The sequence below is a fragment of the Neoarius graeffei genome, chromosome 27 (assembly GCF_027579695.1).
Source record: "Neoarius graeffei isolate fNeoGra1 chromosome 27, fNeoGra1.pri, whole genome shotgun sequence".
Taxonomy (NCBI): domain Eukaryota; kingdom Metazoa; phylum Chordata; class Actinopteri; order Siluriformes; family Ariidae; genus Neoarius; species Neoarius graeffei.
In genome coordinates, this window is record NC_083595.1 from 51,349,939 (window position 1) to 51,366,083 (window position 16,145).

Here is a 16,145-nt window from a genome sequence, read left to right on the forward strand (position 1 = left end):
TGATTTTTAGCTTGCGTACCCTGATTGTAAAACAACCCTTATATGAATGTTTGTTCATTTAATTAAAAAAAACATTCTTGGAATAAAGTGTTATTGTCTAAAAATATAAAATAATTATTTCCACATTACATATATAATGTTTAATGATGATACAGTATATTAACATTTTAGATTTCATTGGGTTTTTTTTGTAAAAACAAAACAAATGCCATGTGACCTCATCGACTGGATTTAGCAACTACTAATGCCTTCAGTAACCACAGTATGAGTGCCTTTAGCAACTACTAATGCCTATATCAGGGACGTGCGCTCCAAAGGTGCTCTTAGCAAAGTTGCTCTTCAGACTCCTTACAAACGAGTTTTGGAAAACCACGTACAGACAACGTTCATTGCTTAAGAGCATCTTTAAACTCACTCTTTAACCCTAAAGTGCGACGTTATCAGGAAACCCACCCCTGAGCTGTTGTTTAAAACGTCTGAACTGTAAATGTCATCTTTCTCTTCTTGTTCATCTTTATAGTTATATCTGCTTGATGATTATATCTTTAAAAATTTGTCTTTTAATAACTTTTGGAAAATTTTTTTTTACTGCTTTATTTTATTTAGAATAAATATTAGTTACAGGATTCTTGAGCAGGTCTGGAAAACCATGGACTTTAGAAGCACTCCCTGGGAATGGACAGAAAATTTAGGAAAGGTTTTTGGAAAAAATAAAAATGATCAAAGCAAAAGAAAACTGTATATTAAACACTGGCAGATTTAAGTAATATTTTGGATTATAATATCTCAGGAATTAAACGCTTGGTGTTGTGCTGTTATGGAAAAATATTCCACAGCCAATTTTTTTTTTTTAAATCCATTTATTGTTACATGTTGTGGAACGTCCATGAAATGTTTAAGTTACAGCAGCTATAAATAATCGTTTCCCAGACTCTGTTTTTTCTACCTTGAAGTTAACAAGACAGATAAATGTAAAGCGAAAGAAAGTAACGTGTTAGACTTCTTACATAATATAGTTATACGATTGTTGAACCTACAGTACTGTGAAAAGTATTAAAATATCCCCAAACAAACTTTGTTATAGATTTCTAGTTTATGACTTCTACATTATCGAGTCAGTACAAAAACATTTTAGAGTCCAAGCGTTTGTTTTTTTCCAGCACAAAATTAAATGTTACAGGAAATAAGTTTGTATCTGAGCAGCATATTCCATAAGAGAGCGCTTCTCAGATTGAATAAGAAACCATAATGAAGGCTGCTGTGTTTTGGTGTAAAATGAAGAAGTGAGTGTGACAGTCAAAGTGTCCAGAAGAACTGCGGCTGGTTCTGGAAGATGCTCAGGAAAACCTACAGATCATTTCCACATAAAACTGCACTGAAATGACTATTTTTTTTTTTAAGCAAGGCGTCGTCTCACGCCAAATATTGACTTTGTTTCATTTATTATGGCTCACTGATTACTGTTTATAGTATTTTTTTTTTAAATGCTGAAACATTTCATTTCATTACTTTTAAGCCATTTTTGGTCTCCAGCATTTCATCACACATGCCTAAGACTTGGGCAGCACGGTGGTGTAGTGGTTAGCGCTGTCGCCTCGCAGCAAGAAGGTCCGGGTTCGAGCCCAGTGGCCGGCGAGGGCCTTTCTGTGTGGAGTTTGCATGTTCTCCCCGTGTCCGCGTGGGTTTCCTCCGGGTGCTCCGGTTTCCCCCACAGTCCAAAGACATGCAGGTTAGGTTAACTGGTGACTCTAAGGCTACATCCACACGACAACGGCAACGAGATGTTATTAAAAAAATATCGCATCCAAATGGGCAACGATCAGTAAAATATCAGGTCCATATGGCAACGCAACGCTTGCTGAAAACGATGCAATACACATGCCACACCTCTAGGGGCGCTGTAAGACGGTCCCTTCGGAGACACCAGAACAATAGAAGAAGTAAGGACGCATGCGCATAAACTATTATGCGCGAGACTTCATATTAGCCACAAAGTCAGAAAAATCTGTTCGTAAAATTACATTATAATGACCAAATACAATGAAAAGTATTTTTCCAGTCTCACCTGTGAAAGGTAATCCCATGTGATCTCGCTTGGACGGTAAACCTGTTGGTACAGTTAAACGCAGTACATGAATGAGGCATCTTTATTCTCTGCTTTGACCCATCCAATATGGCGGCGAGGATGACGTATGATTCTACGCGGAAGGCGGCGTCTTTAATGGTCCGGAATAAATTGAATGCTACATGTTGATGGATTAATTTGTTCTTCTACGCCCTTTTTGAGGAATGTATTGTAGGACTTAAACCAACATCTGAAGAGGTGAGATCGCTCCTTTTTTTCCCTATTTTTGCTGGCGGGATTGACTCTGCCCTAAGGGCTATTCTCTCTCTCTCTCTCTCACTTTGCAACATTACACAATAAATATTCACAGTGAAAATATTTTCTAAGCGTGTTTCATGAACCAAGTTATAGGATTTGTTGACAACTCGCATCGAGTTCGTTACACTTCTACCCGGTGTGAAGCACTCACTGTCATGTGGTTGTGACGTCATCGTAAACAAATCCGTTCTACTCATCCAGACGACTTCACAACGGCAACGTTGCCAGATCTTTCCACTCTGGAACCCGTTCTCAAAAGATTTCGTTTTGGGGCACCCAAAACGCCGGTACCGTGTGGACGCCAGGCCGAAACGATAAACAATTTTTATCGGATTCACCTGAATCCATTGCCGTGTGGACAGGGCCTCAATTGAGCGTAGGTGTGAATGTGAGTGTGAATGGTTGTCTGTGTCTATGTGTCAGCCCTGTGATGACCTGGCGACTTGTCCAGGGTGTACCCCGCCTTTCGCCCGTAGTCAGCTGGTATAGACTCCAACTCGCCTGTGACCCTGTAGAACAGGATAAAGCGGCTAGAGATAATGAGATGAGATGCCTAAGACTTTTCCACAGTACTGTATTTCGAAACATTTTTCCTGATTTCAAGCTGAAAGTTGGCTTTTTCTGTTGGCAGATAAATTTCTTCTTTCTATAAATAAATGTTTGAAATAAGCTGAATTATCTGCGCACAACTTCAAACTTGAAACTAGACTGGGAAATGCCTAGAAATAGACTTTAATAATCTAATATTTGTTTTACAGTCATCTACGAATGAAATAGGTCACACTGTCCAGTTTTCCTTTTCTTTCTATTATTAATTAGCAAGGATACACAAAGGGTTAAAAAAAAAAAAAAGCCTGGAAAGGGGGGAAAAAAAAAAAGCATGGATTTTTCCCCCCATGATGGAAAAACTAAAGTCGGAATTAATATGAAAACACGTTTTGTTTTTTTAATGACTGTTGATTAAAAAAAAAAAAAAAAAAAAACACACAGAACTTGGTAAACGGACCCTGACAAGTCCAGGCACTTCCTGTTTGGTCCTTCAGTAGTCGACAGGAGGCAGAGTGACCATTCTGGTGAACTCCTCGTAGTCAACCTTGCCGTCAGGGCCGACGTTGGCCTCCTTAAACAGCTCGTCCACTGGAATTACAACAGAGAAAAGTCTTGTAAGTGATTTTTAAACCATGTAACCTCAGTTCTGACGTGATTTGTTTAATCTGCTGATGTTACAAGATTCTTTGAATGAACAACTTCCATGCAGTTCTTTAATGAAGGCTTTAAATCACCCAGAACCTCGACTCTGCTGTACCTTCTTTATCAGTGAGCTTCTCTCCCAGGCTCGTGAGTTTGGCGCGGAGCTCCGATGCCAGGATGTAGCCCTTCTGCTGCTTGTCCGTCATGCGCATGGCCTCCAGGATCTCCGTCTTGGGGTTTTCCTGCTGCGTCTGTCTGTGCATGATGGTCAGGAAGGTAGAGAAGTCCAACTCGCCCATTTTATCTGAGCCACAACACGTGCATGACATGTTATAAGATTCAAGACAGCAGTAAACATTTTAATAATGATGTGAAAGGAAATTGGACAGGACAAGCTTGAGTGCAAAAGTTTGTACATCCCATTTTAGTTTTCTGAGTGAAGAAATTGATAATTTACAGGATGTTTCTGATTGAAATCTGCTTAAATATCACAGCAACTACGTTTTTATTAGCAAGCTCAAAAGTTCAGAGCTGGATCCAGGAGGCCTGCGATTATCTAATTTCAATACAGTGGTGCAAACCTAGGCGGCACGGTGGTGTAGTGGTTAGCGCTGTCGCCTCACAGCAAGAAGGTCCTGGGTTCGAGCCCCGGGGCCGGCGAGGGCCTTTCTGTGTGGAGTTTGCATGTTCTCCCCGTGTCCGCGTGGGTTTCCTCCGGGTGCTCCGGTTTCCCCCACAGTCCAAAGTCATGCAGGTTAGGTTAACTGGTGACTCTAAATTGAGCGTAGGTGTGAATGTGAGTGTGAATGGTCGTCTGTGTCTATGTGTCAGCCCTGTGATGACCTGGCGACTTGTCCAGGGTGTACCCCGCCTTTCGCCCGTAGTCAGCTGGGATAGGCTCCAGCTTGCCTGCGACCCTGTAGAAGGATAAAGCGGCTATAGATAATGAATGAATGAATGAATGGTGCAAACCTACCATTATTAAAAGGTAGTTCTCCTGTACACAGAGGATATTACACGGTTATGTGAAGATATGAAGTTTATTTTCAAGTGGTGAATGTATAGATCGCAAATGAGTGAAATATTTTTCAACACGAGAAGATAAACTTCATATCTTCACACCACTGTTTAATGTTCTTTATATTATATGGACACATCCACAAACAAAAATATGCAAGTTAATGAAAAGAATTTTAATTTTGAACTGGTTCGCCGTTTTGACAACGCGCGTCTAGCCAGCGGGAAAACACCGGGAGTGACATCATTGGAGTGAAATATTAGGAATTATTAATCCATACAGGACACTTTTTCCTGTGGAATAAAAACTTGTTCTATTCCCTTCTAGCAGGTTTCGTTCATTTGGTTTGATAGCATGCAATATTGTTAGCATATCGCTTGTCGTACGTGTATTACGTCACTCTACCCCAGGGCTTTTCAAAGTGTGGGGCGCGCCCCCCCTGGGGGGCGCCAGAGTTCTTCGGGGGGGGGCGCAACGTGAGAGACAAAATGGATCGGTTTTTAGTACCTAAAGCTACAGTGAGTGAGGAGACAAAGTCTGGGCCAAGCAAAAAAACAGAGCCTCCAGGATGTTGCGATTTGCAACTTTAGTGCAAATTCAACTAATCCCCGTGAATTCAGGGCGGTGTTGCAATTATATCCAATCACCGCTACTTTCCCGCAAATTTGACCAATCGTTGGCGTCGTCTTGAGGTGACGTCGACAAACTACCTTCCGCCTTACTTCCGTGTGTTCAAGAGAAGCAGCATGTGCGTCGTGTTGCCAGATTGGGCGATTTCAAGTGCATTTTGGCGGGTTTTGAACATATTTTGGACTGGAAAACGTCAGCAGTATCTGGCAACACTGAAAGTGTGTTATGTTACAGTGAAGGACTGTGTGCACTTTATTTTTTTGTTACTTAATACAAGAAGTTAATGGATGCCAACATTTTTGCCAAAATGGTATTTTATTTTCCATTGTTTAGGCAGCTTCAGCATCATACTGTGAGATTCTGTTCAAATTGTTTTTTTCTTCTATGAAGCCTGAGCCATTTATTTTATTAGTTTATAATTATTGTTTAATTTAGTCTTCAGGAGAGACTGCCTGCACACAGTACTAGTATTAATAGTGTTTTTTTCTTACATGAAAGCTGAGGCATTTATATTATATTTTAAGGGAACTTCATGTTGTGCTGTGAGGTTCTCTGCACTTTAACTTTTGAACCAACAGGTGCATTTGGATAAGTAAAGCCGATTTTTCTGCATTTTTGTAGTCCTGGTAATCTTTTATATTGGTAAAGTTGTTTATAGGACCATTTCTCTTTGTTTTTTTAATCAATAGTTTTTCAGTAATAACTTTAATATTTAACATATCACTCAATTTTAATCACAAAAAGAGAAAATCGCAACAATTTCTCGCAACTTTCACTTCCTCCCGCAATGTAATCGCAACAAAAACCTAAAAAACACCGCAACTTTCATTGCAATTTTTTTTGGAAACCCCCCGCAACATCAGACATTTTAGCCCGCAACAATCACAAAAAAGGCCGGCGGAATCCTGGGGGGACTGGAAAAAGAAGGAAGTATGACCACGATTATTTAAAGTTTGGATTTTCATGGACTGGATCTGAAGATGCTCCACTGCCACAGTGTGTTGTCTGCCAAGAGGTGCTAGCTAACGATGCTATGGGATGTTTAAAATCTGTAAAACAAGATGTTTTAAAAAGCACAGATGTTTAAAATGTGAAAAAGAAAAAAATAATGTGTACAACAACCATTTTTTTAAAAATACGAATGGAACATTAAGTATAGCAACAACAAAAATTGTAAGGGGGGGCGCTGTTGTTTATTTGCTCTCCGAGGGGGGGCTGACTCTCCCACACTTTGCAAACCCCTGCTCTACCCAATGGAGAATGAGCGTTGAATATGGTTTACGATATTGCATGGTTGTCAAGACATGACCTCACACGTCGGAGACATAAAACTTCCATGCTAGCGAGCAACTGGGACAATTTGTAAACAAACATGGCTGCCAGGTTTGCTTCGTTAAATACGGAAGGTTTTGAGAGAATTTTGAAAGAGAAAGACACATCAAACACCTGAAAGGAATGTGTATATATTATTATAACAACAATAATAATAATATTGCCTGGCTTTTTTTCATGGTCTATCAGATGTATTCCATTCAGCTACTCGTCTTCGACTCGTTCACCGTCATGCTCGCTGAATGGAATATATCTGATATCATGAAAAAAAAAAAGCCAGACAATATTATTTAAATATGCCACTCATATCCGCGATGTATTTCGTATGAAAAATGTGAGTTTTTCAACACGAGAAGATAAACTTCTTATCTTCAAGCCAATGTGTGATTTTCTTTTTATTATATCGACACAAACAAAAAGTCCCCAAATTTATCAAAACAATTCATCGATTTCCTCATGAGTGACATAACAGAGATTTATGACACGGTTTTGGTTCTCCATGTCCTGGATGGAGCTTGTGTAAAAATGGGTTCTAAAATTCAGAAATGATGCTGCCAAAACAGTACTGTACACATTTCAATGTGCAATGTGCCTAATTCTTTAAAAATAGTTTGTAAAAAAAAAACCAACTGAGAAGCTCTGTGATTTTTTTTTTCTCATTCTCATCTCATTATCTGTAGCCGCTTTATCCTTCTACAGGGTCGCAGGCGAGCTGGAGCCTATCCCAGCTGACTACGGGCGAAAGGCGGGGTACACCCTGGACAAGTCGCCAGGTCATCACAGGGCTGACACATAGACACAGACAACCATTCACACTCACATTCACACCTACGCTCAATTTAGAGTCACCAGTTAACCTAACCTGCATGTCTTTGGGGGAAACCGGAGCACCCGGAGGAAACCCACGCGGACACGGGGAGAACATGCAAACTCCACACAGAAAGGCCCTCGCCGGCCACGGGGCTCGAACCCAGGACCTTCTTGCTGTGAGGCGACAGCGCTAACCACTACACCACCGTGCCGCCCTCTGTGATTTTTTTTTTTTAATTTAATTTTTCTTTAACAGTTAAAGATCTCTTTTGTAAAACATTTCTGAACAGTTTAAGAACCCCTGCTCACGTTAATACATTTGAATGTACTTCGTTACGGTGTCTAATGACTTTATAAACATGTTTACATCTTATTAACGTCATGAAACGCTTCAGATTTTCTTAAACCAGTTTTCCATTATCGAACGATTTGCTGCGTCCAGTCAGGTGAAGAGTCGACCCGGAAAACGGCTCTCGGACAAACTAAACCAGGAAATACTGAACAGTCACAGAGCTTGAGGAGATAAAGTGACTGAGTATCATTTCCTCCTCCTATTAGTATCTAAACATACTTTTAAAAAAATTTTTATTACTACTTCATGATATGATATGATAAGATAATGAAAAAAAAGTCTGTCCTTCCCTTTACAAGTTTGATATTAAATGAAAAATGGACTCACACACACAATTATGGAATCAAGGGAATTTAGACACATACAACCACAGATTTTTTTTTTCTTAAAGTAAAAATTAAAAAATTTTAACATGAGCACTAATATGCTGCCATGTCCCCTGTGACATATCCACATCCGTGCTCTCAGCAGCAGCTGTGGTTCCTACCTTCAGATCATCAAATGAAGATGAGAGAACTGTTAATTTGTTTTCTGGAAAATGTAATCTATTTCTCTGTAAAACAGGACAATCCCAGAACATCGAAATCATTTATGGAGGATAAAAGTGGTCCCGTTTGTTATTTTTAAAGCAAGAGGGTGCACTAACTTTTATACACTAACTACATCTATGGAATTCTCTCTATAGGCTACGTAATAAATGGACACTGCAGTACAGTCTGTACCTATTTTGTTGACCTGTAGGTGTCGGTCCACCTCGCTGAAAGTGGGACTGGCGCCTAAAGAACGCATCACTGTGATCAGGTCCTTGGCTTCGATCTTCCCCTTCCGCTTCTTATCATACAGAGAGAAGCATTCTTTAAATTCTAGGAGACAAAGGACATTAAATAAAAGTTATTGCTGTGACATCCGGAAGTCAGAAGCGTAGTCTTATTCCTACTAAAGTGTCTTATTTGTGGTTCAGTGCATTGATGAGCCAAACGTATACGAGTTAGACATGAAGTCAGGCCTTTTAGTCATCAGGTGTAGAACTGTGTTCGTACGACTCACCGTTAATCTGAGTCTGAGACAGAAACTTGGCCTGAATGAGGATAAAGAGATCATTAGTAAAAGAAAAATCATTAGTATGTATACAAGACTTTATACAACTAGGTCAGAATTTTACTTTAATAAATAAAAATCAGTATTAAAGTGTCTTTACCATCGTGTGTGAGTCGTACACAGGCAGCGTCCCTCCTTCACGCTACGAACGCGATCTAAAGTCCACAGAGCTCATGACGTAATTGATAGCCTTGTTGCTATAGAAACGGCATTATACGACACCACCTATCATATTGTACCCTCCTCAGGGTTGAGTTTAACAGCAGGTGATAAATACTTCCAGTGCGTGAAATCATTCCCAGCTCACAGCTTCCTGGTGCGTGTGTGAGTGTTTTTTTTTTTTAACAAGTTATAACCTGCATCGTCTTATACAGTAGACTGAACTTCTTTTAATGCAGATGTACAGTACTTTGACAATCAGAACTACAACCCCGATTCCAAAAAAGTTGGGACAAAGTACAAATTGTAAATAAAAATGGAATGCAATGATGTGGAAGTTTCAAAATTCCATATTTTATTCGGAATAGAACATAGATGACATATCAAATGTTTAAACTGAGAAAATGTATCATTTAAAGAGAAAAATTAGGTGATTTTTTTTTAAATTTCATGACAACAACACATCTCAAAAAAGTTGGGACAAGGCCATGTTTCCCACTGTGAGACATCCCCTTTTCTCTTTACAACAGTCTGTAAACGTCTGGGGACTGAGGAGACAAGTTGCTCAAGTTTAGGGATAGGAATGTTAACCCATTCTTGTCTAATGGAGGATTCTAGTTGCTCAACTGTCTTAGGTCTTTTTTGTCGTATCTTCCGTTTTATGATGCGCCAAATGTTTTCTATGGGTGAAAGATCTGGACTGCAGGCTGGCCAGTTCAGTACCCGGACCCTTCTTCTACGCAGCCATGATGCTGTAATTGATGCAGTACGTGGTTTGGCATTGTCATGTTGGAAAATGCAAGGTCTTCCCTGAAAGAGACGTCGTCTGGATGGGAGCATATGTTGCTCTAGAACCTGGATATACCTTTCAGCATCGATGGTGTCTTTCCAGATGTGTAAGCTGCCGATGCCACACGCATTAATGCAACCCCATACCATCAGAGATGCAGGCTTCTGAACTGAGCGCCGATAACAACTCGGGTCGTCCTTCTCCTCTTTAGTCCGAATGACACGGCGTCCCTGATTTCCATAAAGAACTTCAAATTTTGATTCGTCTGACCACAGAACAGTTTTCCACTTTGCCACAGTCCATTTTAAATGAGCCTTGGCCCAGAGAAGACGTCTGCGCTTCTGGATCATGTTTAGATACGGCTTCTTCTTTGAACTATAGAGTTTTAGCTGGCAACGGCGGATGGCACGGTGAGTTGTGTTCACAGATAATGTTCTCTGGAAATATTCCTGAGCCCATTTTGTGATTTCCAATACAGAAGCATGCCTGTATGTGACGCAGTGCCGTCTAAGGGCCCGAAGATCACGGGCACCCAGTATGGTTTTCTGGCCTTGACCCTTATGCACAGAGATTCTTCCAGATTCTCTGAATCTTTTGATGATATTATGCACTGTAGATGATGATATGTTCAAACTCTTTGCAATTGTACACTGTCGAACTCCTTTCTGATATTGCTCCATTATTTGTCAGCGCAGAATTAGGGGAATTGGTGATCCTCTTCCCATCTTTACTTCTGAGAGCCGCTGCCACTCCAAGATGCTCTTTTTATACCCAGTCATGTTAATGACCTATTGCCAATTGACCTAATGAGTTGCAATTTGGTCCTCCAGCTGTTCCTTTTTTGTACCTTTAACTTTTCCAGCCTCTTATTGCCCCTGTCCCAACTTTTTTGAGATGTGTTGCTGTCATGAAATTTCAAATGAGCTGATATTTGGCATGAAATTTCAAAATGTTTCACTTTCGACATTTGATATGTTGTCTATGTTCTATTGTGAATACAATATCAGTTTTTGAGATTTGTAAATTATTGCATTCCGTTTTTATTTACAATTTGTACTTTGTCCCAACTTTTTTGGAATCGGGGTTGTATAATATTTATTTGTTATAGGAAACGTAACATGCACATCTTTTTGATCTCGTTACGGATGTGACAATCAGTGAAGGAAAAGAGCGGCCTCCGTGGTGCATGCTGTTTGCAGACGACGTCGGTTTGATTGGCGATGAAGTAAAAGAAAAGTTGGGAAAATGGAGGAAGGTAGAAGAGGACAGAGGATTAAAGATAAGCCAGGAAAAACAACAACAACCTGAATAATTTTGTTTCAACAACGATCAAGATCTCGAGATCAAGCTGCAAGGAGAAAGACTGAAGAGAGCATGGGAAAAATTCAAATATCTGGGTTCAGTAGTGTTAAGAGATGGTGAATTGGATGAGGAAGTAATAAATGGGATACAGTGTGGATTAGGGTGCATCAGTTCTCATCCCATTCTCATTATCTCTAGCCGCTTTATCCTGTACAGGGTCGCAGGCGAGCTGGAGCCTATCCCAGCTGACTACGGGCGAAAGGCGGGGTTCACCCTGGACAAGTCGCCAGGTCATCACAGGGCTGACACATAGACACAGACAACCATTCACACTCACATTCACACCTACGCTCAATTTAGAGTCACCAGTTAACCTAACCTGCATGTCTTTGGACTGTGGGGGAAACCGGAGCACCCGGAGGAAACCCACGCGGACACGGGGAGAACATGCAAACTCCACATAGAAAGGCCCTCGCCGGCCACGGGGCTCGAACCCGGACCTTCTTGCTGTGAGGCGACAGCGCTAACCACTACACCACCGTGCCGCCGGTGCATCAGTTGCCCCCTAAAAATGAAAAGTTCCTCCGATCATGATGCATTTTTGTTTTTATGTTCCTTTTGGTAAGAAAACACACTGGGTGAAATATTTTGACAAAATTCAAAAGTTTAATGGTGGCACCAGGAGCTCAAAGTTATGGAAAAAGCTGCTATTTTATGACAAAATTTCGATCACTTTTCATGAAACATTATGGCACCTTATAGAGTATACCAAATATCTTAGATCCACATTTTTAGTACATATTCTAAATATATTATCAAGCACAGTTTGAGTTTTAGCTGTTCGTTGAATCATTGTTCAACTACTTTTAAACAATACAAATGTATTATGAATCACATTAATGCTTCTCAATCCCTTGCAAAGGTTCTTAACATGATCTCTGGCTCACAAGAAATCAATAAATGGAGTCCAACATTGTGATTCAAACCTTACGCGAAAACATAAAATAAACGTTTTTGGGCAAAAAATGAACCTCATGGTGCCACCATTAGACTTTTGAATATGGTCAAAAAATGTTACAGGATGTCTTTATTGGTGAAAAGGAACACCCAAACAAAAATGCATCAGATTTTATGAAAGTGAGGGCAACTGATGCACCCTAGTGTCTCATCTCATCTCATTATCTGTAGCCGCTTTATCCTGTTCTACAGGGTCGCAGGCAAGCTGGATCCTATCCCAGCTGACTACGGGCGAAAGGCGGGGTACACCCTGGACAAGTCGCCAGGTCATCACAGGGCTGCACATAGACACAGACAACCATTCACATTCACACCTACGCTCAATTTAGAGTCACCAGTTAACCTAACCTGCATGTCTTTGGACTGTGGGGGAAACCGGAGCACCCGGAGGAAACCCACGCGGACACGGGGAGAACATGCAAACTCCACACAGAAAGGCCCTCGCCGGCCCCGGGGCTCGAACCGAGGACCTTCTTGCTGTGAGGCGACAGCGCTAACCACTACACCACCGTGCCGCCCCACCCTAGTGTGGATGGAGAAATTGGAAAAGAGTCTCGGGAGTGTTGTGTGACCAGAGAATAAGTACAAGTCAGTGGTTAGAAACATGGCCTGTGATGAAGAATTGAAAATGTTGGCGGAATTAATATTGGTGGTACAATTATAAATAAATAATCTTAGATATGCAGATGACACCGTGTCATTGGCAGAAAACCAGGAACAACTACAAAAAATAGACCAAGTTAATAAGCGAGGCAACGACTTTGGTATGAAAATGAACGCAAAGAAAACTAAACACAGTGGTGATCAGTAAAAAGACAGATAATCCTAAAGTGGACATACAGATAGATGGAATCAACATTGAGCAGGTGGAGAAATTTGTGTACCCAGGTCAACTCATCACTGCAGATGCCAAATGTGAGAAAGAAATATAGCAAGGAGAATAGAAATCCCAAGAGGCGTCTTTAACAAAATGCAGGCAACCCTTACTTCACATAGAATTGGCTTAGAAACAAGAAAGATTACTGAAGTGTTCTGTTTGTTTGGTCTACGCTTTTATATGGAGCCAAAACATGGACAAATAACCAAATGCAAAAAAAAGACTCGAGGCCTTTGAGACGGGCTTACAGACGCCTGAATAAGATTTCTTGGACTGAAAAAGTAATAAATGAGGATGTGCTGAAGAGGGAAGGTGCTAAGTAAATGCTTCTGAAAGTAATTAAAGAGAGAAAACTCAAGTACTTTGGTCATATAGTTAGACATGACAGCCTCCATCGTACTCTACTGGAAGTCCAGATAAGCAGCAGGCGAGGTCGAGGCCAGCCCAGAATATCATGGGTTACGAACATTAGGCAATGGACTGGCATGACTTAGACAGAGGCAATATGAAAAGCACAAAACCGGAAAGAATGGCGTTTCATCACATCCCACCCTCGATCACAGGAAGGAATGTGAAGAAGAAGAGATGAAGGTTCATGAGAAGAATCTGGATACCACGGAAATGCGGAGTGGCAAGGACGTACAGGGTTAAAAACGAAACGGGGGGAGGAAGATATCAGAGAAAGTACAGGAAAGGAGGTTGCAGTGGTGTGGTCATGTGATGAGGAGTATGTTGGTAGAAGACATGGAGCTGGAAGGAGAAAAAAAAAGACAAATGAAGATGGTTACAAAGCATTTGAATGGACTGAAGAGAGAAAGGCCTGTCTGGACAAGAAGCGAGCAGCAGGGAAGAGACTCGTCAAATCCATCGACCCCACAGAGAAGTGGGAAGAGGTGTCATTCATTCATTCATTCATTATCTCTAGCCGCTTTATCCTTCTACAGGGTCGCAGGCAAGCTGGAGCCTATCCCAGCTGACTACGGTCGAAAGGCGGGGTACACCCTGGACAAGTCGCCAGGTCATCACAGGGCTGACACATAGACACAGACAACCATTCACACTCACATTCACACCTACGCTCAATTTAGAGTCACCAGTTAACCTAACCTGCATGTCTTTGGACTGTGGGGGAAACCGGAGCACCCGGAGGAAACCCACGCGGACACGGGGAGAACATGCAAACTCCGCACAGAAAGGCCCTCGCCGGCCCCGGGGCTCGAACCCAGGACCTTCTTGCTGTGAGGCGACAGCGCTAACCACTGGAAGAGGTGTCAGTAGGGGGAAAAAAGGAAACGCAATACGCATTAGTTAGTACATTTTAAGATCAGTTTTTCAGCCTTAGTGCATTTTAGAAAAATTCTTCAATACAAAAAACTCAAATACAATGGATACAGGGTCTCTGCACATTTCTGACCAGCAAAAATAATACTTTTTAAGACCATTTTAAGACCACTGAGTATAAAAAATAAGACCACTACCGCGGAACAAATACGTACAGTAAAAAAAAAAAGCACACTCTAGGTTAAGTTCAAAGCATTTTTTTTAATAAAAAATGTGCATCTTCAGTTTACAAAACAGAACATTAGCTGCCTTCTCGATATTTTAATAGTAGGGTACTGCTGTAAACAAACAGTGAGGAAACAAATTGATCTTCAGTTAACAAAACAGAACATTAACTGCTTTCTCAATATTTTAATAGTAGGGTACTGCCATGAACAAACAGTGAGGAAGCAAGGAAGTTTGACTACTGATCGAACTGCCTCTGGGGACTGTTGTTGCCCGACTAGCAGCACAGCGCATATGCTTTTCCCCTTTCGAGTGAGCGTCAAGGGCTTTACAGCCCATTGTTGTTAACTTGATGTCTTTCCGACATACCTTACATCTCGCTTCATATTCTGAAGTTGCTGTTGTTAGCCAACTTTTGTATTTTGGCTCCTCAAGCCACTTGTTACTAAACTTACACTTCCCCATCTCCGTTCATGTTCAAGTTCAACCACTTCTTCCTCGTCTGCTCTACTCTCAATGGTTCTACTACCAGTGTTGGGCACGTTACTTTCAAAAAGTAATTAGTTATAGTTACTAGTTACTTTTCCCAAAAAGTAACTGAGTTAGTAACGGAGTTACTTTGTCATAAAAGTAACTAATTACCAGAGAAAGTATTCCGTTACATTTTGTTCCCCCTCAAAAAAAAAATCAAATTCAATTAGTGTAATCATAATAAAAGTGAATGTTAAATGTGTTTAATGACTGAAATGGACACTTAACAGAACCAATTAGTAATGTTATCTACACTATATTAAATATTTTTGTGGGACAATGTGAGATAAGACATCTATCAAATGTAATATATTTCTGTAGTTATTAAAATTGTTACTAATTACTGGCCACTGACGAGGACAAACGCTTTGTTCCTCGACATAATGTGCATTGCACGTAAACACTCTTGCCTTTTATTTCAAGTAATGAAAAGTCCTGGCTGTATTTCCAGTGTGAAAGCGCAGTGCTGGGCTGACCGCTCGCCATCGCTGGCTCTTCCGATTGAAAGAGCGCGCAGTAGTGCAGTAGGCGTGGCCTACCTACGTCTGTTGTCCAAATCTACTCTGATTGGCTTACTGTGCCGTTGTCTCGTGTCTCCCCGCCCCACACGAAAGCAGAGTAAAGAAAGGCTGAATGAGCAGCGTGCCAGATGAGAACAGCTTTAATAAAGTAACGCATAGTATTTTATTGTAAGTAACGGGAACGGCGTTATAACGATGTAAAAAGTAATTAGTTAGATTACTCGTTACTAAAAAAAAGTAACGCCGTTAGTAACGCCGTTTATTTCTAACGCCGTTATTCCCATCACTGTCTACTACATGGATAAAAGAACACACTGCCCCCAGTGGCGTGGTTCCTGCGCTATTAGAACTAGTGCTAGACACACAACGGCTCTTGTGCTACTTGTTCAGCATCTTGATAACAAACGACGCTGGTTGAATAAATAACGTTAGCGCGGAAAAAAAATCCAGACATATGTTTTTTTTTCATTTACCGTAGGCTACCCGGATGAAATTTAATACCTCCCATGTGAAATTTAATACCATAGCTCAAAAAATAGCGAAATATAATGCTTTTTAAGACCTTAAAAAACACATATTAAAAATAAGACTTTTTAAGACTTTTTAAGGATCCGCGGAGACCCTGTTT

The 16,145-nt window shown here is 40.8% G+C and overlaps 1 protein-coding gene across 1 annotated transcript; it reads right to left on the reverse strand.

The window, feature by feature from the left end:
• Positions 1 to 878: 878 nt before the first annotated feature.
• Positions 879 to 9,242, reverse strand: calml4a (calmodulin-like 4a). Its single transcript, XM_060911248.1, has 5 exons — positions 8,915 to 9,242; positions 8,764 to 8,794; positions 8,439 to 8,579; positions 3,690 to 3,878; positions 879 to 3,520 (listed from the first exon to the last, which is right to left on the reverse strand). Exons 1-5 carry the CDS (start codon positions 8,915 to 8,917, stop codon positions 3,423 to 3,425), a joined length of 462 nt encoding a protein of 153 aa, XP_060767231.1. The 5' UTR covers positions 8,918 to 9,242; the 3' UTR covers positions 879 to 3,422.
• Positions 9,243 to 16,145: the final 6,903 nt, after the last annotated feature.